Source organism: Oncorhynchus keta, chromosome 30 (genome assembly GCF_023373465.1).
Source record: "Oncorhynchus keta strain PuntledgeMale-10-30-2019 chromosome 30, Oket_V2, whole genome shotgun sequence".
NCBI classification, from domain to species: domain Eukaryota; kingdom Metazoa; phylum Chordata; class Actinopteri; order Salmoniformes; family Salmonidae; genus Oncorhynchus; species Oncorhynchus keta.
Window position 1 is genome coordinate 34,632,637 of NC_068450.1, and position 24,272 is coordinate 34,656,908.

At 43.6% G+C, this 24,272-nt stretch overlaps 2 protein-coding genes across 5 annotated transcripts in view; both read left to right on the top strand.

Moving 5' to 3' along the window:
* The first annotated feature begins 1,633 nt into the window (after window positions 1–1,633).
* LOC118363437 (glycerophosphoinositol inositolphosphodiesterase GDPD2-like) lies at window positions 1,634–19,889 on the top strand. 3 transcript variants are annotated; one of them, XM_035744302.2, is made up of 15 exons: window positions 1,634–1,793; window positions 4,250–4,547; window positions 7,254–7,357; window positions 7,496–7,589; window positions 7,675–7,734; window positions 7,923–8,021; window positions 8,304–8,397; window positions 8,629–8,774; window positions 9,223–9,305; window positions 9,476–9,635; window positions 14,050–14,253; window positions 14,349–14,497; window positions 15,023–15,170; window positions 16,867–16,949; window positions 18,847–19,889. In XM_035744302.2, the coding sequence occupies exons 2-15, from the start codon at window positions 4,440–4,442 to the stop codon at window positions 18,989–18,991; spliced, it is 1,677 nt and encodes a 558-aa protein (XP_035600195.1). In that variant the 5' UTR covers window positions 1,634–1,793; window positions 4,250–4,439; the 3' UTR covers window positions 18,992–19,889. The 3 variants fall into 3 exon arrangements, with proteins under 3 accessions (XP_035600195.1, XP_035600197.1, XP_035600198.1); XM_035744304.2 differs by having other exon boundaries at window positions 18,922–19,889; XM_035744305.2 differs by having other exon boundaries at window positions 18,925–19,889.
* A 126-nt stretch (window positions 19,890–20,015) lies between these two features.
* LOC118363439 (disks large homolog 3-like) overlaps window positions 20,016–24,272 on the top strand; it is a 144,470-nt gene continuing 140,213 nt past the window's right edge. Inside the window, exons 1-2 of one of the 2 annotated variants that reach the window (XM_052488324.1) lie at window positions 20,016–20,781; window positions 22,931–23,062. In XM_052488324.1, coding sequence (XP_052344284.1) covers window positions 20,766–20,781; window positions 22,931–23,062 — 148 coding nt within the window. In that variant the 5' untranslated portion in view covers window positions 20,016–20,765. The remainder of the gene's footprint in view (window positions 20,782–22,930; window positions 23,063–24,272) is intronic. The other variant, XM_052488325.1, reaches the window with a different exon arrangement.

Here is a 24,272-nt window from a genome sequence, read left to right on the forward strand (position 1 = left end):
GTCCCAGTCTCAGCCTTGTGTGTCCCAGTCTCAGCCTTGTGTGTCCCAGTCTCAGCCTTGTGTGTCCCAGTCTCAGCCTTGTGTCTACAATTTCCTCCCCACTTTCTCGGCCTGAGGACCTCCCCACTGCCCGCCGTCAACTTTCCTGGATCTTATACAGGTGTCTTCCCTTACTCTCCCTGTTCTGCAAACATGAGCCAAGTGGTAATCACACCAGATAATGACTCATTTTCTGAGCCACACCCCTACTTTTTTAAAAAGTAAAACTGACCATCCTACCAATCCTAGACTTTGGCGATGTCATTTACAAAATAGCCTCCAATACCCTACTCAACAAATTGGATGCAGTCTATCACAGTGCAATCCGTTTTGTCACCAAAGCCCCATATACTACCCACCATTGCGACCTGTACGCTCTCGTTGGCTGGCCCTCGCTTCATACTCGTCGCCAAACCCACTGGATCCATGTCATCTACAAGACCCTGCTAGGTAAAGTCCCCCCTTATCTCAGCTCGCTGGTCACCATAGCATCTCCCACCTGTAGCACACGCTCCAGCAGGTATATCTCTCTAGTCACCCCCAAAACCAATTCTTTCTTTGGCCGCCTCTCCTTCCAGTTCTCTGCTGCCAATGACTGGAATGAACTACAAAAATCTCTGAAACTGGAAACACTTATCTCCCTCACTAGCTTTAAGCACCAACTATCAGAGCAGCTCACACATTACTGCACCTGTACATAGCCCACCTATCATTTAGCCCAAACAACTACCTCTTTCCCTACTGTATTTAATTAATTGATTTATTTTGCTCCTTTGCACCCCATTATTTTTATTTCTACTTTGCACATTCTTCCATTGCAAATCTACCATTCCAGTTTTTTACTTGCTATATTGTATTTACTTTGCCACCATGGGCTTTTTTGCCTTTACCTCCCTTATCTCACCTCATTTGCTCACATCGTATATAGACTTGTTTATACTGTATTATTGACTGTATGTTTGTTTTACTCCATGTGTAACTCTGTGTCGTTGTATGTGTCGAACTGCTTTGCTTTATCTTGGCCAGGTCGCAATTGTAAATGAGAACTTGTTCTCAACTTGCCTACCTGGTTAAATAAAGGTTAAATAAAATAATAAAAAGGCACAGTATCTGTGACCAACAGATGCATATCTGTATTACCAGTCATGTGAAATCCATAGATACATTTTTTAAAATAATAATACCATTTTTAAAAATACATAGATTAGGGCCTAATGAATATATTTAAAATGACTGATTCCCTTATTTGAACTGTATAGTTTCAGTATAGTTTTTGTTTTTCTAACGGGTTCATTCATTATTTTATTTCAGTTTATTGAATTGTTTTTTAAATGATATCGTTTTAGATTTAGTTTCACTTTTAGTTTACTGTAATAACTGACTCAAGTATGCTTGGTTTCCTCAGAGTTCATTGAAATGCAGTAGTACAGCTGTAGACATCCTCAGACAGAAGCCCTGGTTTTCTGACACTCAAATGATGTAGTTAATAGCATATATTTAGTACATTGATGAGGTGCTTGAAAAACGTCCCTGCCTCTACCCCTACACACGTTCATTCTAATTTGACAGACCTGACAATGATTTCTCTGCAGTTGTAGGCTACCTGTGTATGAGTGCCTCCCTCCAAATAGGCATACCCCTCCCCCTTGCTACTTTAGGAACTTGCACCCATTCATTCTGATTCATTAACATTCCTGCCACAGATTTCCACAAAGAACCGGAGTGGACGACAGAACAACAGGCACAGAAAAGAGGTAATGAAATATAGTGGACTGGACTAGAACAAGTTGATGAACAGAACATCACCGGCTGTTACGGTGTTGCAATAGAGATGCACACACACTATGATCTAAAGTTATGGTGCATCTCATGCCTCCAGCTTTTACTAGCCTACTGCATTGGAATGTGTTGTCAAATGAACTCAAATTGACTAATAGATCTACCTATTTCAACTAAATGTTGAATTAAACACATTCAGTCTGTGTCAGTATTGATCTGAGATGGTTATCTTTTGTTTTTAAACTTTGGTAAATTGAGGAGAACATGTGAAATGTGCTGTGTGGACTGTGGTTATGATGCAGTAGGTCACATTCTAACTAGCACATCAAAAAAACTTCTGAATCACATTACTCATTGCAGGGTTCACCACAGAAATAGCTAAATAGTAGGCTGTGATTTCTGTCACTTTTGTATGGCATTTTATTACCGTTTTTATGTCATCGTGAGTGGGTTTAATTTAGTATTTCTAAAGCATTCCAAATGTTAAAATCCAGGACAGTCGAGGCACATTTCATTTGATTTCAAGTGCTCATATTTAAAAGGGCAACAATCAGGTTTAGATCCATGATTCAATTGCAACAGTCTTTGTAGACAGGTAGTTGATAAAATATGTTCGGAATCCTGGCTCAAATAAAATAATCTTCCCCTTATCTGTTCTGATCAGTAAGCTTCCCTTATTTCCGTGTCGGCTAGTTTACCATGCTTACCTGTGCATGGAACGAAGAATGCTTACTATGTAACTGCCAAGTCGTAGTGCTTTGATGTGTGGCAAGGTGTACATCATGCTTTCTCACACTGGTAACACTGCTGACAACATAACTTTCATATTGTTAGGAGTAAATGTAAATGAGATGTTTTGTCTAACAAATATGGATATTGTTTTAGGACCACACACGTTTAAAGGAATGTTTTTGATGCTGTTGCCATCTTCCTGTTCATTATCGGAGGTTTTGTATTCTATGTTTTTATGTATTCTTATTGTAATGGGGTAATTTAACATCACTAAAGTTCGCATTTAGTTTAGACGGATCAACACAATGTTTAGCATATTCAGATTTTCTCTAATAAACATAACGTGTTCTATTTGTAACACTCAAGGGCTGTGTTTAGACAGACAGACAAATTCAGATCTTTTTTCCACTAATTGGTCTTTTGACCAATCATATCAGATCTTTTTCAGAGCTGATCTGATTGTTCAAAATACCAATTAGTGAAAAAAGATCCGAATTGCACGGCCGGTGTAAACACAGTTACGGTGTGAGTTGATGGTCACTCGACTTGAAGCAGAATGTTCTGGATTATTCTCATATCTGTTGATAGTGATTGATGCCAGACTGGGTGCACAAGGACACACGGATTATTCGCTGTTGTGTTGTATTGATGACATTCTGTGAACACTGTGATTCTGTAGCAGCTGACAAAGTCTCTTTTTCAAGAGAGCCCTGGGCAAGAAGTGGTGGATTTAAGGGAGTTCCCCCCACCATCCTGAAATTCAATTCTGTACATACATTTTTAGTCTCTTCAGTTGTAACCTAGTCATCTTACATTTCACAATGGCAAGGCATCTGGTTTCATGCGGTAAAATCTATTCAGATTTCTTCGAGTTTCACTTATTGCCGACCTGCTCAGACATGCCCCTGTGTGATCATAAGGTTCACATGAGCCTGATCGGAGGGCTTTCCACAGCACAGAATACCTTCACACTGCATGTGCCCCTCTCTTTAAAGGCTAACTTCATGGATTAACAGCTCATGCTTTAAATATTTTTTGATCAATAGATGGTCTAATGTCAATTTGCTTTACAATGTTGTAGAACGATTTAGAAATTCACCGACTCAGGTAGAATAGCTACGAGTCTGTAACTTGAAATGTGTATTTCACCATTTTGTTGTTCTTTAGGAACTGGGCACCCTGCCCTAGTTTCTTATCAACACCCCAGTAAAGAGAATAACAGCATGGATCTGCCTCAGCCTGTTAAACCATCTTTTAACCCTCTTTACAAAGTAACATTTTAATATTGTGAAGCTTTGTCTTGGTTTGGTAAAACCAGGATGCCAGTCCCCCATACTAAACCCCTGGTTGAAGTCTCCCCACTGTAAACCCCCTAGTGACAATGAACCCCCTCCTCCTCCTTCCTCTCCATCCCTGCTCCCACCCTGTGTATGGATGTGCCTGACACTGTCAGTTCTCCCGTATTGTATTGGAACGGAGGGTCTTATGGCGCAACTTCACTCTGAGGCCTCTTACAGAAACCCACAGGGTCGGCCATTGTCAGCTCTGTCAGCAGCCAGCCAGGCCGGCCCCCAACATAGAAGCTCTATTCAGGGATGTATTGAACAGGGATGGCCCTAATACTCACAGATATTCCCTCTTTATCCCTCACTCTCCCGTCCTTACTCTTTTCGTCTCTCTCTCCTCCTACACTGTGTAGGTTTAGAGTGGTGAGTCAGACCTCAGTAGAGTGGAACCCCTCTCCTCACATACAGAGCACAGAGCTGCCAGACAAGGTGTGCTCCAGGAGTGTTGCCCACCCCCCACACACTCCACCGCTCTATCCAAACCCTCTAGGACAGACAGGATCCCCACTCCTCTGGACAGGACCTCATTTTTGTTTACTGTGAATGAAGAGAAGAGATAAGGTGATGATGTCAGAGGACAGCTGTTGCCGAATATGCTGCAGGGGGGTGTATAGCTGCTACTGGAGGCACCCCAGTGAGAGGAAACGAAAAGTGAGTACTGTATGCCTAGAATTGTATTGTGTGTAGAATATACTGTAACTACAGGACATTCATGAAGACAATTATGATTTTTGGCACCAACTTCTCACTATCCTCACCTTTTGGTTTATGTACATTTGACATTTGACATTTGAATAATTTAGCAGATACTCTAATCCAGAGCGACCTATAATCAGTGTATTACTATGCACTGTAATTCCGTGTAGCTCAAATGTTGTTTTAGTGACTTCTCTCAGGTCAGAGCTACAGTTGGTCTACAAGGAAATGTTGTTTTAGTGACTTCTCTCAGGTCAGAGCTACAGTTGGTCTACAAGGAAATGTTGTTTTAGTGACTTCTCTCAGGTCAGAGCTACAGTTGGTCTGCAAGGAAATGTTGTTTTATTGACTTCTCTCAGGTCAGAGCTACAGTTGGTCTGCAAGGAAATGTTGTTTTAGTGACTTCTCTCAGGTCAGAGCTACAGTTGGTCTGCAAGGAAATGTTGTTTTATTGACTTCTCTCAGGTCAGAGCTACAGTTGGTCTGCAAGGAAATGTTGTTTTAGTGACTTCACTCAGGTCAGAGCTACAGTTGGTCTACCAGGAAATGTTGTTTTAGTGACTTCTCTCAGGTCAGAGCTACAGTTGGTCTGCAAGGAAATGTTGTTTTATTGACTTCTCTCAGGTCAGAGCTACAGTTGGTCTGCAAGGAAATGTTGTTTTAGTGACTTCACTCAGGTCAGAGCTACAGTTGGTCTACCAGGAAATGTTGTTTTAGTGACTTCTCTCAGGTCAGAGCTACAGTTGGTCTACCAGGAAATGTTGTTTTAGTGACTTCTCTCAGGTCAGAGCTACAGTTGGTCTACAAGGAAATGTTGTTTTAGTGACTTCTCTCAGGTCAGAGCTACAGTTGGTCTACCAGGAAATGTTGTTTTAGTGACTTCTCTCAGGTCAGAGCTACAGTTGGTCTACCAGGAAATGTTCACACTGCTTTGATATGTGTTGCAATAAAAATCATCATCGTCATCGTCACCCAGCAGTCACTGAGACACTGCCAAGGGAATTCAGCTTTGAATTTGCTTGCTCCTTCTCTGCAGTTCAATTTCTTGTACCTGCATTACCATGATTATAATGGATTAACATTCCATTGGGCAGCATTCAGTGGAAGCGTGAGGATTTTCTCCCTTTTATAAACTCATTGTGGTTGTATAATCGGAAGCCTTTATTCCAGTGAGGCCAGTGAGATGTGGATGGATGTTATTGGAGAGGCATCCATTCATTCAGACCTGTTGTGTAAATAAGGGCAGGATAATTGGGAGGGAGATTGCGATGCAGAGAAGAGTATGTGCATGTGTGCCAGGACTACTTTCTGAACTGAACAAACAAGCTCCTACAGGCTGGGTAAAAGCTTATCTGGGATAGATCAAGTGCTGAAAAAAAGTACCCAAATGTCATACTGGAATAAAAGTAAAGATACCTTAATAGAAAATGACTTGAGAAAAAGTTGAAGTCAACCAGTAAAATACTACTTGCGTAAAAGTCTAAAAGTAAATGTAATTGCTAAAGTATACTTAAGTATCAAAAGTAAAAGTATAAATCATTTCACATTCCTTATATTAAGCAAACCAGACAGCACCATTTACTTTTTATTTTAAAATGTACGGATATCTCGGGGCACACTCCAACACTCAGTTATCATTTAAAAACAAAGCATTTGTGTTTATTGAGTCCGCCACATCAGAGGCAATAGGGATGACCGGGAATGTTCTCTTGATAAGTGCCATTTTCCAGTCAAAATGTAACAAGTACTTTTGGGTGTCAGGGAAAATGTATGGAGTAAAATGTACATAATTTTCTTTAGGAATGTAATGAATTAAAAGTAAAAGTTGGCAAAAATATAAATAATAAACTACAGATACCCCCCAAAAATGACTTAAGTCATTCTTTAAAGTATTTTTACTTAAGTACTTTACACCACTGGACAGAAGTGAAAAGGGGACAAACCATTAGTGTCTTAGGTGTCTTACGTGTGTGTGTGTTTGGACACAATTAAGGGTGGGTGGATGCTGTTGTTTTTGATTCCTTTTATGGATGAACGGAGTAGCAGGCGAAACCAAACATGAAGAGGCATTGGCTCCAACAGCCCTGAGGGAGCTAACCGCTGAGCCCTTCAGATGCACACGCACATGCACACACACACACACACGCACACAAACATGCACACAAACACGCACACACACAAACATGCACACAAACACACACACACACACACTCACATGCACACACACACACTCACATGCACACACACACCAATGCACATACACACACACACACTTACATGCACACAAACATGCACACAAACACACACACACACACTCACATGCACACACACACCAATGCACATGCACACACAACACACTTGTTAATCAGAAGTGCAATAACACTCAGAAAATATGTATTTGTAAAACATAGCTAGGGGTTATATGTACACGATTATTTTAATCATTTTCAAATGAACCCCGGAGATCAATCAAATTCATTGGATGCAAGTCCTGCAAACAGTTTCCGACTGTTGAAACAAACCATTTGCATACTTTTTATTTCATTCTGGAAGTTAAATGTCTTCCTGACAAAGAAGTTTAGTAATGAGATCTTCCAATGTCAGTAGAAATGAGAACGGGTTTAGGGCCCCAGGAGTAATTGTTGACTCTCCTTGCTACAGTGCTCCCGCTGCAGGTTGTCAGTCCTTACCGCTGTGTCCCTCCTCACTCTGTTCTGGATGTACGTCTGTCTGATGGCCTTCAATGACCGCGAGGATGTTAACTGGTGAGCTTGGTCATACACTCTGTGTGTGCATGTGTGCACATACAGCTGCAGACACAAACGCAAACAAACACACACACGCACACACTGACAGCGATGGACTCAAAACCCTGTGATCTGCCCTCAATTGTCCCGTACCAGGAAGGCCTTTTCCATTCTGAAACTGTGGGTGAACTGGTTCATGGTGCTAATCATCATCTCTGCTGTATTGACCATCTACTGCACCCTATTACTGGTGAGAGACACAATTCACACACCTGTCAATGTATTTACGGTATGTCGTTGACATCAGCTGAGTTGTAATGACTGTACAATTGCAGGTCTTTGCGCTGTTCCAACTTGCCTTGAAAGAGCCTTTGGACTTACACTGTCTGCACAAGGTATTAGGAACATTCTTTGTTTCCGAGAATGTTTCCCTTTACATGTTATTTAAGAAGTGCACAGCTATAGTGGAATAACATGAATGGCAATAGCATGGCTGATTAAGAATAGTAAGTCACTTCAGGTGTAGCTTAAGTATTGACATGTGTTGACTGCATTATATTGTGTTGTGGTTTGCTCTGCCCAGTTGTTCCTGTTTTTAGGTGTGGCCTTCATCACCCTGGGCATTGCTGGAATAAGTCTACAGTGGAAAGAAGAGTGGCACACTGTTCTTCTGTCACTGCAGGTATAGTAGGGCCAGTGTACAGCACCATGGAAGTGTGTGTGTGTGTGTGTGTGTGTGTGTGTGTGTGTGTGTGTGTGTGTGTGTGTGTGTGTGTGTGTGTGTGTGTGTGTGTGTGTGTGTGTGTGTGTGTGTGTGTGTGTGTGTGTGTGTGTGTGTGTGTGTGTGTGTTCGAGCTAGAGTGAGGTGTGGAGTAAGCCTGTGTATTTAGGGTCAGTGCTTTGCCAGCAGTATGCAGCTCCCTGCTGTGTGTAATACACTGTATGTAACGTTGATCTCCCTCAGGCCACGGCGCCATTCCTACAGATGGGAGGGGTTGGAGCCCTGACCCTGGTCAGCTGGCTGGTGTTCCAGGGCTTCCATAGATCCCGCAGAGTAGGTCAGTGCTGAACTTGTCCAATGAAAATACCAAAATACTCACCGTGACATCAATAATATAAGATGTACAGTACACACCTATAGATATGAATTCAATATTGATAGAATATAATTGAGTTCTGTGAACCCTGGAACAATTTCAAATCCGTTGACTATCTTCTTTCCTTGCCTTTTTGCATTCACAGCAATAGTTAAAGTATGACTGATTCGTTCGTTAACTTGTGTCTGTCAGCCTCTAAGATCCTCATCATGGTAGTGTTTGCTGGCGTGTCAGTGGCAATGTTCCTCAGCCCACTCTTCATCCAATCCCCTTGTCTGGTGGACGAGAAACAGCTGCCCCCTAAACCTGCCCTCTTTGGTCATCGCGGAGCACCAATGGTGAGGAAGTGCCCACTTAATTTATCATACTGTGGTTCTATGGTCTCAATATTAAAGTGCAAGGCTGGGAAATGCTAAGCACCTAAAGGTGATTGGCTACCGTAGTCATACAGTGGATACGACTTGATTACAGAGCTAGAAGACCATCATCCAAAAATGGCTTATGTGTGACACTTTTACTGTTGACATAAATTCCATAATCATCCCTTATGATTCAGTATATATATGAACCAGAGGGCTGAAGCTTGAATTGCTGTCCAGTCATGTGATGGCACCACAAGGCATGTGGCTCTGCCCCCATTACCTTGCTCCAGTCCTCTCCACTATCGCCACCGTAGGCCCACTCAGCTCAGCTGTGACATATGCAGCATGGCTCAGTGTTCACACAGAGTCAGGGTAGTCACCCGAGTGTTTCTCACCCATCTGTCCTCGCTCTCTGTGTTTTCAGCTGGCCCCAGAGAACACCATGATGTCGTTCAGGAAGAGTGTGGGGTGCAACGTGACCGCCTTTGAGACGGACGTGCAGCTCAGGTACCCGGGGGACTAGGGAGGCTTCCTGTACATAGACGTGGCAGAGACGGATCAAAAGTGCACTGCTGTTTCAAATTGTTTTCAGTTTAATAATAAGGATGCATGGGATTTATATAGCGCTTTTTCAAAGACCCAAAGAGGCAGTTTATTGACGTTTCTTTCTCCTCCAGTAAGGACAGAGTACCTTACCTGATGCACGACAACGGCAACCATTTCCTGAGGAGGACTACAGATGTTCTACAGAAGTTCCCTGGGAAAGACTTGAACCACAGCACAAACCTCACCTGGGAGGAGCTACAGGAATTAAACACTGGTGATTGGTTCCTGAAGGTAAGGGTGATATCCAATTTCATCAGCCTCCCTTGTATTTTGTAGTGGGGCGTCAGGTAGCCTTGAGGTCAAAGCGTTGGGCCAGTAACCGAGAGATCGCTGGTTTGAATACCGGAGCCTACAGGATGAGAAATGTGCCCCTGAGCAAGGCAGATACACTAATTGCTCCAGGGATGCTGTACAATGGTGACCCTGGCTGTGACCCCAATCCCTGCAGATGTCTCAAGGGGGAGTTGGGATATTAAAGAAACACGTTTCCATTACACAGTATAAGCACCCCCCAAATTATTATTAGTTGGAAATCATTTCCGCTTAGTTGAACTATAACAACTCATTGAGTAGTGTCACGCCCTGGTCGAAGTATTTTGTGTTTATCTTTATGTATTGGGTCAGGCCAGGGTGTGGCATGGGGTTTTTGTATTGTGGTGTGTTTTGTCTTGGGGTTTTGGTGTGTATATATTGGGATTGTAGCTAGTGGGGTGATCTAGCAATGTCTATGGCTGTCTGGGGTGATTCTCAATCAGAGGCAGGTGTTTATGGTTGTCTCTGATTGGGAACCATATTTAGGCAGCCATATTCTTTGAGTTTGTCGTGGGTGATTGTCCTTAGTGTCCTTGATCCTGTCTGTGTTAGTTTTCACTAGTATAGGCTGTTTCGGTTTTCGTTACGTTCTTTGTTTTGTAGTGTTTGTATTTTAGATTCGTGTTACGTTTTTTTTGTTCATTAAGCATGGATCGCAATCTATACGCTGCGTTTTGGTCCGACTCTCCTTCACCACACCTAGAAAACTGTTACAGAATCACCCACCACAACCGGACCAAGCAGCGTGTCAACAGGCAGGAGCCACAGGAGAGGCAACAGAGGCAGCAGCAGCAGGAGCAGCAGCAACTACAGTGGGAGAGGCTGCACTACTTGGAGAAATGGATTTGGGAGGAGATTCTAGATGAGAAAGGACCCTGGGAACAGCCTGGAGATTATTGTCGCCCCAAAGCCGAGCTGGAGGCAGCAAAAGCAGAGAGGCGGCATTATGAGGAGCTAGCACGGCAGAGCGGATGGAAGCCCGAGAGTCAGCCCCCAAAATGTTTTTTTGGGGGGGCTCACAGGGGGTATGGCTATGCCATGTAGGAGATCGGCGCAAACTCCCTGTGCTTACCCGGGGGGCTAGAGAGACCGGGCAGGCACTGTGTTATGCAGTGGTGCGCACGGTGTCCCCAGTGCGGGTGCATAGCCCGGTGCGGTATATTCCAGAGCCAGGTAAGGTTGGGCAGGCTCGGTGCTCAAGAGCTCCAGTGCGCCTGCACAGTCCGGTCTATCCAGTACCACCTCCACACCCCAGCCCTCCGGTAGCAGCTCTCCGCACCAGGCTTCCTGTGCGTGTCCTCGGTCCGGGACCACCAGTACCAGCACCACGCATCAGGCCTACAGTGCGCCTCGCCTCTCCAGCACTGCTGGAGTCTCCTGCCTGTTCAGCGCAGCTAGAGCTGTCAGTCTGCATGGAGCAGCCAGAGCTGTCAGTCTGCATGGAGCAGCCAGAGCTGTCAGTCTGCATGGAGCAGCCAGAGCTGTCAGTCTGCAAGGAGCTGTCAGTCTGCAAGGAGCTGTCAGTCTGCACGGAGCTGCCAGTCTGCAAGGAGCTGCCAGTCTGCAAGGAGCTATCAGTCTGCAAGGAGCTGTCAGCCTGCATGGAGCAGCCAGAGCTGTCAGCCTGCATGGAGCAGCCAGAGCTGTCAGCCTGCATGGAGCAGCCAGAGCTGTCAGTCTGCATGGAGCAGCCAGAGCTGTCAGTCTGCAAGGAGCTGCCAGTCTGCAAGGAGCTGCCAGTCTGCAAGGAGCTGCCAGCCTGCATGGAGCAGCCAGAGCTGCCAGCCTGCATGGAGCAGTCAGAGCTGTCAGTCTGCATGAAGCTGCCAGTCTGCAAGGAGCTGTCAGTCTGCACGGAGCTGTCAGCCTGCATGGAGCAGCAAGAGCTGCCAGCCTGTATGGAGCAGCCAGAGCTGCCAGTCTGCATGAACCAGCCAGAGCTGCTAGTCTGCAAGGAGCTGCCAGTCTGCAAGGAGCTGCCAGTCTGCAAGGTGCTGTCAGCCTGCATGGAGCAGCAAGAGCTGCCAGCCTGTATGGAGCAGCAAGAGCTGTCAGTCTGCATGAAGCAGCCAGAGCTGCTAGTCTGCAAGGTGCTGCCAGCCTGCATGGAGCAGTCAGAGCTGTCAGTCTGCATGAAGCAGCCACAGCTGTCAGTCTGCAAGGAGCTGCCAGTCTGCAAGGAGCTGCCAGTCTGCAAGGAGCTGCCAGTCTGCAAGGAGCTGCCAGTCTGCAAGGAGCTGCCAGCCTGCAAGGAGCAGTCAGAGCTGTCAGCCTGCATGGAGCAGCCAGAGCTGTTAGCCTGCATGGAGAAGCCAGAGCTGTCAGTCTGCATGGAGCAGCCAGAGCTGTCAGTCTGCATGGAGCAGCCAGAGCTGCCAGTCTGCAAGGAGCTGCCAGTCTGCAAGGTGCTGCCAGCCTGCATGGAGCAGCCAGAGCTGCCAGCCTGCATGGAGCAGTCAGAGCTGTCAGTCTGCATGAAGCAGCCAGAGCTGCCAGTCTGCAAGGAGCTGTCAGTCTGCACGGAGCTGTCAGCCTGCATGGAGCAGCAAGAGCTGCCAGCCTGTATGGAGCAGCCAGAGCTGCCAGTCTACATGGAGCAGCAAGAGCTGTCAGTCTGCATGAAGCAGCCAGAGCTGCTAGTCTGCAAGGAGCTGCCAGTCTGCAAGGTGCTGTCAGTCTGCAAGGAGATGTCAGCCTGCATGGAACAGCAAGAGCTGCCAGCCTGTATGGAGCAGCCAGAGCTGCCAGTCTACATGGAGCAGCAAGAGCTGTCAGTCTGCATGAAGCAGCCGGAGATGCTAGTCTGCAAGGTGCTGCCAGCCTGCATGGAGCAGTCAGAGCTGTCAGTCTGCATGAAGCAGCCACAGCTGCCAGTCTGCAAGGAGCTGCCAGTCTGCAAGGAGCTGCCAGTCTGCAAGGAGCTGCCAGTCTGCAAGGTGCTGCCAGCCTGCATGGAGCAGTCAGAGCTGTCAGTCTGCATGAAGCAGCCAGAGCTGCCAGTCTGCAAAGTGCTGTCAGTCTGCAAGGAGCCGTCAGTCTGCAAGGAGCTGCCAGTCGGCCAGGATCTGCCAGTCGGCCAGGATTCGCCAGAACTTCCAGTCGGCCAGGATCTGCCAGTCAGCCAGGATCTTCCAGATCTGCCAGTCAACCAGAATCTTCCAGATCTGCCAGTCAACCAGACTCTTCCAGATCTGCCAGGATCTGCCAGTCGGCCAGGATCCGCCAGTCGGCCAGGATCCGCCAGTCGGCCAGGATCTGCTGAGACCACAAGCCAGCCAGGATCTGGTAGATCTATCTATCTACCTGCCTGAGCTTCCTCTCACTCCCGAGCTTTCTCTCACTCCCGAGCTTTCTCTCACTCCCGAGCTTTCTCTCACTCCCGAGCTTTCTCTCACTCCCGAGCTGTCCTTCAGTCCCGATCTGCTCCTCAGTCCAGTGGGGTTCTGGGTGAGGACTACTAGGCCATGGTCGGCGGTTGGGTGGACTATCCAGGGACGCGAGGAGAGGGGACTAAGACATTGACTGAGTGGGGTCCACGTCCCGCACCGGAGCTGCCACCATGGACAGACGCCCACCCGGACCCTCCCTATTTTTTTGAGGTTCGTTCGGGAGTCCGCACCTTAGGGGGGGGTCTGTCACGCCCTGGTCGAAGTATTTTGTGTTTATCTTTATGTATTCGGTCAGGCCAGGGTGTGGCATGGGGTTTTGTATTGTGGTGTGTTTTGTCTTGGGGTTTTGGTGTGTATATATTGGGATTGTAGCTAGTGGGGTGATCGAGCAAAGTCTATGGCTGTCTGGAGTGGTTCTCAATCAGAGGCAGGTGTTTATCGTTGTCTCTGATTGGGAACCATATTTAGGCAGCCATATTCTTTGAGTTTGTTGTGGGTGATTGTCCTTAGTGTCCTTGTTCCTGTCTGTGTTAGTTTTCACTAGTCTAGGCTGTTTCGGTTTTCGTTACGTTCTTTGTTTTGTAGTGTTTATTTTAGATTCGTGTTACGTTTTTTTTGTTCATTAAACATGGATCGCAATCTATATGCTGCGTTTTGGTCCGACTCTCCTTCACCACACCTAGAAAACCGTTACAACTAGGGGCGTCAGGTAGCCTAGTGTTTAGAGCATTGGGCGAGTAACCGAAAGGTTGCTCGATCGAATCCCCGAGCTGGCGAGGTAAAAATCTGTTGTTCTGCCCCTGAACAAGGCAGTTAACCCACTGTTCCTAGGCCATCATTGTAAATAAGAATTTGTTCTTAACAGACTTGCCTAGTTAAATAAAGGTTAAATTAAAAAAAGAATTGACATAATGACATATGTACTACGGATATCTCACTTTCAGACAGATCCATTCCGTTCAGTGTCCCAGCTCTCAGAACAGGAGAAGAAGACAGCTGGGAACCAGAGTGTTCCCTCCCTTCTGCAGCTGCTTCACCTGGCCAAGACTCATAACACCTCTGTCATCTTTGACTTGAAGAATGACAACAACAATGACACTAATGACACTGTGAAAACCATCCTCAACTCTGGCATCCCCCACGACAAGGTTAGGGGAATGTCTATCAGTGTCACTACTTCACCAGTTCTGTGTAGTTATACTCTTATTACAGTTGTTTGACAGTGTGTTTCTCCTCTCTCTAGATCCTCTGGCTTCCCCCCACACATAGGGAGGATGTGAAGAAGGTTGCACCAGGATTCAAACAGGTTTACAACAATGTGCTTGATATGAACCGTGATGGAGCAGATCATCTGAATGTCAAGTACAGTGCGTTGAGCTTCCAAGAGATCGGGTCAGTAGCCTACCTCAAAGCGCCCACGCTTTTCTCAGAGCTGTGGCCAAATAAACCTTCATCCCAAAACCACATTCTACCTGTCTGCTGACAGCTGCAGGTGTACTGGTTTCATAATTACAAGTGTTTATGTTGGCGTGCGGAGACAAGGAAATGGCACTATCTTAGACTGAGATACGCACAATGCCTCAGGGGGGAATGAGATTCAAATCATGTTTGCGCACAGGTGGATTTCGAATGGCTGAGAGCCCAGTAGTGAAAGTTCCTCATGGGGTGATTAGTTTCTGTTGATTTAGTGAAATGAATGGGAAAGTGTTGTCTGAACAAGCATGATGTTTCCTTTAATGGTATGACATCTTACAGTATGATTAGCCACTCCTGTCTGTAGTCTTTAACAGGTGTCATGTTTGCTGAAGTAACTCTGTCTAAGCTGAACTCCTCCTACTGATTATATGTTGCTGATCTGAGCCAGCTCTTTCACCTAATCTTTTCATTCGCTACTGAATTTGTGTTTGTGTGAGACAGGGAGCTTCGGAAAAGGAACGTTTCAGTGAACCTGTGGGTGGTGAATGAACCATGGCTCTTCTCTTTAATGTGGTGCTCGGGGGCCAGCTCTGTGACCACCAACGCCTGCTCTGTCCTACAGGACAAGAACCAGCCTGACTGGACAATGGTGAGGGACCAACATCAAACCCCATCTTCTTCACTCTCCCATAGTCACTCCCTCTTCAAAGGTCAAACCGATCACCCCACCCAGACATTGTAATTTTCACAAAGTCAACGTTGCTTTTAAACATTAGTTAACATATACAGTTGAAGTCGGAAGTTTACATACACTTAGGTTGGTCAGAAGTTTACATGCACTACTTTGTGCATCACACAAGTAATTTTTCAAACAATTGTTTACAGACAGATTATTTCACTTATAATTCACTGTATCACAATTCCAGTGGGTCAGAGGTTTATATACACTAAGTTGACTGTGCCTTTAAATAGCTTGGAAAATTCCAGAAAATGATGTCATGGCTTTAGAAGCTTCTGATAGGCTAATTGGCATCATTTGAGTCAATTGGAGGTGAACCTGTAGATGTATTTCAAGGCCTACCTTCCAACTCACTGCCTCTTTGCTTGATATTATGGGAAAATCAAAAGAAATCAGCCAAGACTTCAGAAAAAAATTGTAGACCTCCACAAATCTGGTTCATCCTTGGGAGTAATTTCCAAACGCCTGAAGGTACCACGTTCATCTGTACAAACAATAGTACACAAGTATAAACACCATGGGACCACGCAGCTGTCATACCGCTCAGGGAGGAGATGTGTTCTGTCTCCTAGAGATGAACGTACTTTGGTGCAAAAAGTGCAAATAAATCCCAGAACAACAGCAAAGGACCTTGTGAAGATGCTGGATGAAACAGGTACAAATGTATCTACGTATATCCATAGTAAAACATGTCCTATATTGACATAACCTGAAAGGCCGCTCAGCTAGGATGAAGCCACTGCTCCAAAACCATTAAAAAAGTCAGACTACGTTTGCAGCTGCACATGGGGACAAAGATCGTACTTTTTGGAGGAATGTCCTCTGGTCTGATGAAACAAATAGAACTGTTTGGCCGTAATGACCATCGTTATGTTTGGAGAAAAAAGGGGGAGGCTTACAAGTCGAAGAACACCATCGCAACTCTGAAGCACGGGGGTGGCATCATCATGTTGTGGGGGTGCTTTGCTGCAGGAGGGACTGGTGTACTTCACAAAATAGATGGCATCATGAGGGAGGAAATTATGTGGATATATTGAAGCAACATCTCAAGACATCAGTCTAAAGCTTGGTCGCAAATGGGTCTTCCAAATGGACAATGACCCCAAGCATACTTCCAAAGTTGTGGCAAATTGGCTTAAGGACAACAAAGTCAAGGTATTGGAGTGGCCATCACAAAGCCCTGATCTCAATCCTATAGAAAATATGTGGGCAGAACTGAAAAACCGTGTGCGAGCAAGGAGGCCTACAAACCTGATTCAGGTACATCAACTCTGTCAGGAGGATTGGCCAAAAATTCACCTAACTTATTGTGGGAAGCTTGTGGAAGGCTTCCCGAAACGCTTGACCCAAGTTAAACAATTTAAAGGTAATGCTACCAAATACTAATTGAGTGTATGTAAACTTCTGACCCACTGGGAATGTGATGAAATAAATAAAAGCTGAATTGTATATGTAAAATTCTGACTTCAACTGTATCATGATATCCATGTGTAGAATTGAATTTGACATTTTCTTACATGTTTTTCATCTTGTGCGCCATCTATGGGTCGTATAAATGTACCTACTCGGTTTGCTGGTACGTATTTTATGTGTCTGTGTGTTTCAGGGACGTGATACATACAGATATATATGGATCACATTGGACCTGGGGTCATTGCTCATAATGTTCGCACTCTTCATCTTAAAGAGGTGAGTAGCACACTAGTATTGCTTGTAAAAGACAATGGAAACAGTCTAGAATTTTAGGACTTGATTTGTTCCCTTTAGTTTTCTGCTTTGAAAAAGGTGCTGTCTCAGTCATCCAATGCCATTGGATGGGTTTTGCTAGTAGACATTGATAATCAATATAATCAACATGAAAAAATTCAAATTTATTTCCTTTTTTAGCAAAAGTTTACAGTAATTCAGTACGGTACTAACTACTAAGATAATTGCTATCTGCAATGCCTTCAGAAAGTATTCATACCCCTTGATTTATTCGACATTTTGTTGTGTTACAGCCTGAATTTGATTAAATATATTATTTTATCACCCATCTACACACAATAACCCATAATGACAAAACATGTTTTTTGTAATGTTTGCACATTTATAGAAACTGAAATACAGAATTATCTAATATACATAAGTATTTATACCCCTGAGTCAATACTTTGTAGAAGAACCTTTGGCAGCGATTACAGCTGTGAGTCTTTCTGGGTCTCTAAGAGCTTTCCACACTTGGATTGTGCAACATTTGTCCATTATTCCTTTCGAAATTCTTCAAGCTCTTTTTTTAAATTGGATGTTGATCATTGCTGGACAAGAATTTTCAGGTCTTACCAGTAGATTTAAGTCAACTTTAATTCGGGCCACTCAGGAAAATTCACTTTGTTCTTGGTAAGCAACTCCAGTGTAGATGTGTCCTTGTGGTTTAGGTTATTGTTATACTGAATGGTGAATTCATCTTCCAGTGTCGGGTGTAAAGCAGACTGAACCAGGTTTTCCTGAAGGATTTTTCCTGTACATAGCTCCATTCGGTTTATTTTTTATCCTGAAACTCCTCAGTACTTAAAGATTACAAGCATACCCATAACATGATGCAGCCGCCACTATGCTTGAAAATATGAAGAGTGGTAATCAGTAATATGTTGTATTGGATTTGCCCCAAATATGACACTTTGTACTCAGGACAAAAAGTAAATTGCTTTGCCACATTTTTTGCAGTATTATTTGAATGCCTTGTTACAAACAGGATGCATGTTTTGGAATATTTCGTATTATGTACTTTTCACTCTGTCAATTAGGTTAGTATTGTGGAGTAACTACAATGTTGTTGATCCATCCTCAATTTTTCCTATCACTGTTTTTTTAAAGTCACCATTGGCCTCATGGTGAAATCCCTGAGTGGTTTCCTTCCTCTCAGGCAACTGAGTTAGGTGTAATAATTAACTTCACCATGCTCAAAGGGCTGATCAATGTCTGTTTTTTAAATATATTTTTTTAAATTTCCCATCTATCAATGGGTGCCCTTCTTTGTGAGGCATTGGAAAACCTCTCTGGTCTTTGTGGTTGAATCTTTGTTTGTAATTCACTGCTTGACTGAGGGACTTTTACAATTATCTGTATGTGTAGGGTACAGAGATGAGGTTGTCGTTCAAAAATAATTTTAAACACTATTATTGAACACAGATTGAGGGCATGCAACTTATTATGAAACTGGTTAAGTACATTTTTAAACGTTGAATACTTATTGACTCAAGACATTTCAGCTTGAAAGTATTAATTTGTAAAAACAAGCTAACAAAAAAAATCCACTTTGACATTATGGGGTATTGTGTGTAGGCCAGTGATTAAAATAAAATCTAAATGTAATCCATTTTAAATTCAGGCTGTAACACAACAAAATGTAAGGGGTGTGAATACATTCTAAAGGCACTGTATCTTGAATGATGAATTGGACTGATAAATAAGGATTATACCATGCTCTCTTACCATAATACATTTCATTCTTGTGTTGGTGTAAATAATGTAATTTGTAGTGTTTCGGTTGCATTAATGACATGCAAAGAAAATAACTGCTGTATTTGTGCTTATCTTAAACTAGGACACAAGAGCATCATATAAAGAGACATTCTATAATGAGGAAGTGGAATAATGGTTTGTGTCTGATTATCTCTAGAAGAAAAGAGCTGCACACATGTTCTGCTTTGGAATCAAGAGAGCTATCTTCCTTCTTACCATCTGAATAGTTCAGCTTGGATCCAGAAATCCATCCCACCCCACCCTACTGTCTGAATAGTTCAGCCTAGATCCAGAAATCCATCCCACCCCACCCTACTGTCTGAATAGTTCAGCCTGGATCCAGAAATCCATCCCACCCCACCCTACTGTCTGAATAGTTCAGCCTGGATCCAGAAATCCATCCCACCCCACCCTACTGTCTGAATAGCTCAGCCTGGATCCAGAAATCCATCCCACCCTACTGTCTGAATGACTCAGCCTGGATCCAGAAATCCATCCCACCCCACCCCACCCTACTGTCTGAATGGCTCAGCCTTGAATCAGGAAGTAATTGGGCTAATTGAAAAGACAGTATATATAAAAATGTGTGGATCACATGCGTAAAGTACATTTTACATTCATTATGAGAATTTATGAGCAAAGGTGAAAATACCACATAGGTTGCCACAAGGATGGCCATTCAAGAAGTCATTTAATTGTCATTTTATTTCAATATATTTTAGATGCTTTTTGTGACCATTTGTAAATAGTGTTTTCTTATAGAAAATGTTTGCGTGACACTGTATTTGTAAAAAAATATATATATTTATTTGTTCACTGTATACATTAAGTTTACGTCTTATTTGGAAACTACTGGTGTTGGGTTCACTGATAAATGTCAGCACTATTTCCACTGGGGATTACATTCTGAATGAGAGATTTACAAAATGATCACAAATCATCTTATAGCCTATTTTTTTAAAATAAAATGTTAACTGGATTTGACGCCTGTCTGTGTGTGAACGCGCCCGTGTGTGTACGCGCCCGTGCTTGAGTGAGTAGTTGTGTGCGTGAGGGACAGAGCGTGTGTTTCAGAAAATTACATGTCATGATTTATTTGTGTGTGAATAAAAACATTTGAATGTGTTGGGTTCAGTTGCTGCAGATGCTGGTCCTTGGCAATATGAAAGTCTCTTCTCCAACCATTAGATGGCAGGAGTAACCAGGTTTTTGTGCGATGGTCAAGTGTCAAACTATTGAATATTTTTGGTTGGCTATTTTAAAAAGTTGGAATTTAAAGTAATTGTTCCTAGGTGATACTGATGATAGTAATCAGGTGGTGGATATGAAGACGATGATTATGATGATAATAATAGTAATTGAGTTAATTTGTAAAGCACTTTTCTCACACCAAGGGGCAAAAAAATAAATATATTTGAAATAATAAAAATGATAAAAACAATCCAGAACATAGAACACAGGCAACAAACAAAGTTATATACAGGTGTCATCAGATCCGGAGGACATGAGAACAGAATTAGCAGAGATGAATGATGGAAATTATGATTTTAGTCCATGAAAATTATCCCACAAAAACCTGGATGTATTTTTGAATGACAAGGAATGTGTCGGTGCTGGGCTGCCTATAGACCCACATCCCCATGGGTGGGCTACAGACTCATTCATATACAGTGATCACATGTTTAGGCGAGGGGCCGAGGCCACGACAGTGGCGCATAAACACTTTCACTATTTCAACAGAATTCCCGGGAACTTCACATGAAATAAATTCTTCTCGTGCCGAGTGCCCTGCTGCTGCTACGGTTAAAGTAACATTTCAGTGTAGAGCGAATTTGGGATTGTCTGTTTTGGTGGTTGCGTTTATAACTGCGGGATTACAGCTGTTTTGGTGAAGAGTAACGGTACAACATTCAACGCCGAATTTCAACTTGTTACTTCTGGTTTGTGGGTTAGTTTTCGCCTTGCCTCGAAAAGTAGTTCTCAAAATATTTTCAACACACCATGGTCCACAAGTATGGTAAGTGCCTACATAATGTTTCTCAGGAATTTAGAGGAAAAGTTTTAAACTAAAAGTTTATTCGAGGCCGTTTTTAGACAGCTTATTCGCTGTTATAGTTGTTAAAGTAATGACACGTCGAAAATAGCAACTACAATGTAGGTTTTCCGTGGTTTTGCCAACTATGAAGCATGAACAGAATGAACTAGTGCATTTTTGGAAGAAACTTGAAATCTTCTAAGCGAAAACAGGAAGTATGTTTCCATGAACTCATATATAGGCTACTGCCATGGAGCACTTTCACACTGCCAAGGGAAGTAATTCAGTTTACTCATAATAAACTTTGTGGTTGTAGTAAGGGAGGGTGGGTCATCTCAATGCTGTTAATTAGGTTACCTACACCTCCCACCTGGCTTCAGCAAACAGCTGTGCACCCTCATGCAATGTTTTTTATTTATTTTTTAATTTTTTATTTTACCTTTATTTAACCTTTATTTAACCAGGCAAGTCAGTTAAGAACACATTCTTATTTTCAATGACGGCCTGGGAACAGTGGGTTAACTGCCTGTTCAGGGGCAGAACGACAGATTTGTACCTTGTCAGCTCAGGGGTTTGAACTCGCAACCTTCCGGTTACTAGTCCAACGCTCTAGCCACTAGGCTACGCTCCTAGATGTAAACAGCAGGGGTACTCAAATACTATACTGAACAAAATTCAGAACGCAACGTGTAAAGTGTTGGTCCTATGTTTCATGAGCTGAAATAAAAGATCCCAAAAATGTTCCATAATGCCCAAAAATATTATTTATTTTAACATTTTTGCATAAATTTGTTTAGTGACCATTTCTCCATTGGCAAAAAAAATCTATCCACCTGACAGGTGTGGCATATCAAGAATCTGATTAAACAGCATGATCATGACAAAGATTCACCTTGTGGGCAATAAAAGGCCACTCTAAAATGTGCAGTTTTGTCACACAACACAATGACACCGATGTCTCAAGTTTTGAGGGAGCATGCAATTGGCATGCTGACTGCAGGTATGTCCGCCAGAGCTGTTGCCAGAGAATTTAAATGTTAATTTCTCTACCATAAGCTGCCTCTAATGTCATTTTGGAGAATTTGGCAGTACGTTCAACCAGCCTCATAACCACAGACCACGATTAACCACGTGAGTCCAGAACCTCCATATCCGGCTTCTTCACCTGCGGGATCGTCTGAGACCAGCCACCCGGACACCTGAGGAGTATTTTTGTCTGTATTAAAGCCATTTTGTGGGTAAAAACTAATTCTGATTGGCTGGGCCTGGCTCCCCAGTGCGCCCTTGCTCAGTCATGTGAAATCCATAGATTAGGGCCTAATGAATTTATTTCAATTGACTGATTTCCTCAAATGAACTGCAACTGTAACTCAGTAAAATCGTGGAAGTTGTTGCATGTTGCGTTTATATTTTTGTTCAGTTCAGTATATTTGAGAAGGTCCGGTCACATACATTTCTTAAGTAGCTAAGGTCCGGATGGATAATGTCATTTATCGGCGTAGGTACAAACCCACAGCTCGCAACCCATGTGACCCCAAACTGTTCACATCCCTCTTGTTGGCAGAGGGAAAAATTTGCCGTTTTAAAGCTAATTTCCTGCAATTCTACATATTTTCCATGTGCTATGTTTCTTCATATGATACCAGGAGTTGAATCCCGACCAAATTCACCAAATATCAATATATATTGACCCACCTATTGAGTATAGCTGCTATATAGTATAGAGTATGGCTGCTATACAGTATAGAGTATGACTGCTATACAGTATAGAGTATGGCTGGTATACAGTATAGAGTAGGCATACTATACTCTAGTTCTGATAGTACTCCCCTTTCCTGCCCATAGCAGCACTAAAAGTCAGACAAACTCTTGAGCAATGAACAAAACCAACTCGATCCTAAATTGCATAGTAGCCTATCACAAGTGTGCCTCTAAACCCTCATTTTAGGAATTTCCTACTGTTTCACGTACACTTAGACTTGTGTTATGCTAATGGTGGAATAATATTGCCAAATGTTTGAAGGACCATAATGGTAATGTGCACTGCACTGCACATCTGATCAGTTTCTTAACTTTTTATCACTACGACTGGCTCTGTGAGGGTGTTAACATGAAGCATCCATGTTGTCAGACACAGAGAGGGCAGTGGGTCTGCTGAGACAATACCAGGATAGTCTGACCAGGCCAGAGGAGCAAGCCCTGAAGACCAGCGTGGGGAAGGTCTCCGCCATCTTCGGAAGCCAACTGTTTCACGCCCTACTTGGTAAGACGAGGAAAATACGCACATGCTTTCACTATTATTATTTTATGAATAAAGAAGTCTCAGTCCAACCAGACAGCTAGTGCAGTGTTTCCCATCCCTAGTCTTCGAGTACACCAAACAGTATACATCTTTCATTACAGCCGTGGACAAACACACCTCATTCAGCTCATTGAGGGCTTGACGATTAGTTGACAAGTTGAATCAGGTGTACTTGTCCAGGGTTATAATAAAAATATGTACTGTTGGGAGTACTGGAGGACCAGAGTTTGGAAACACTCAACTAGTGCGTTTAGTTTCAAGAAAATGAGCAACGACTCACTAGTTGTTTTTGTGTGGAGGGTTGTTCTTGACCAGAGCTAAAAGACATAGATGGCACAGTCAGGTTATATTCATTTTTGTGGGAAGAGCCTAAACGTTTTTCAGTGAAGTCCCATGAAAGAGGCCTTTCAGTTCAACTCACAAAAGGTTTTGCTGTATAACCCCCCTTCCTCTCTAATGTACTCGGATGGTAATGAAATCCTATTAAACATGCCCGTGACACTGTCTATGGGCTGATCACAAGCCGGCCCTCTCAGAGAGCTCAACGTTTTACCAGAGGCTCACATTTCTTTACCTTGTGAAAGAGTTACACACATTTTTTCAACTTGCACATCAGTCAGTATTTGCACTGTGCCATCTTATCCTGCCTTGGTCAGGATCATCTCATAGGAAGACTTCCTAGATGTGGTTCATTCGCAACAGCCAAAACACTGCTGTATGAGCTGTAATAACAGGGTGTTGTTACCAGTCCAGAATAGATTATTGCAATACCATGAATGTGCATGACCTCACCACCTTGACAGTATCATTGCTTAACTGGAACCATGAACTAAACTGACTCTTGAGTGTATTGCAACGATACCTTAATAAGCAGTTACGGCACCAAATCAGCTCCTGTGAAACTATATTTCACTTTAGTCTTTTTACCCTGCAAAGGAGACAAATTAGTTCCATTTAATCAATGGCTGAGTGGCCCCTCTAATTATCATGGCCATTCCCAAATGATGCTACCCTGTGGGTCTGCTGATTCGGCTGCTCTACCCAGAAATCTGGAGCCTCCATGGGGGATGGGGGTCCATGGAGCAGGGGGGAGGACTGAAGAAGAGGGTAGACTGAGGAGGCTGTCCACTATGACCAGTGGTCTCTCCAGACGTGGATGCCTGCCTGTCCA

Excerpts from the sequence above, each read along its gene's own strand:
- LOC118363437 (XM_035744302.2), top strand. The coding sequence starts at position 4,440 with ATGAAGAGAAGAGATAAGGTGATGATGTCAGAGGACAGCTGTTGCCGA. Across the intron at positions 7,358-7,495 it reads GACCGCGAGGATGTTAACTG|GAAGGCCTTTTCCATTCTGA; the intron begins GTGAGCTTGGTC and ends GTCCCGTACCAG. Across the intron at positions 9,306-9,475 it reads GAGACGGACGTGCAGCTCAG|TAAGGACAGAGTACCTTACC; the intron begins GTACCCGGGGGA and ends TTTCTCCTCCAG.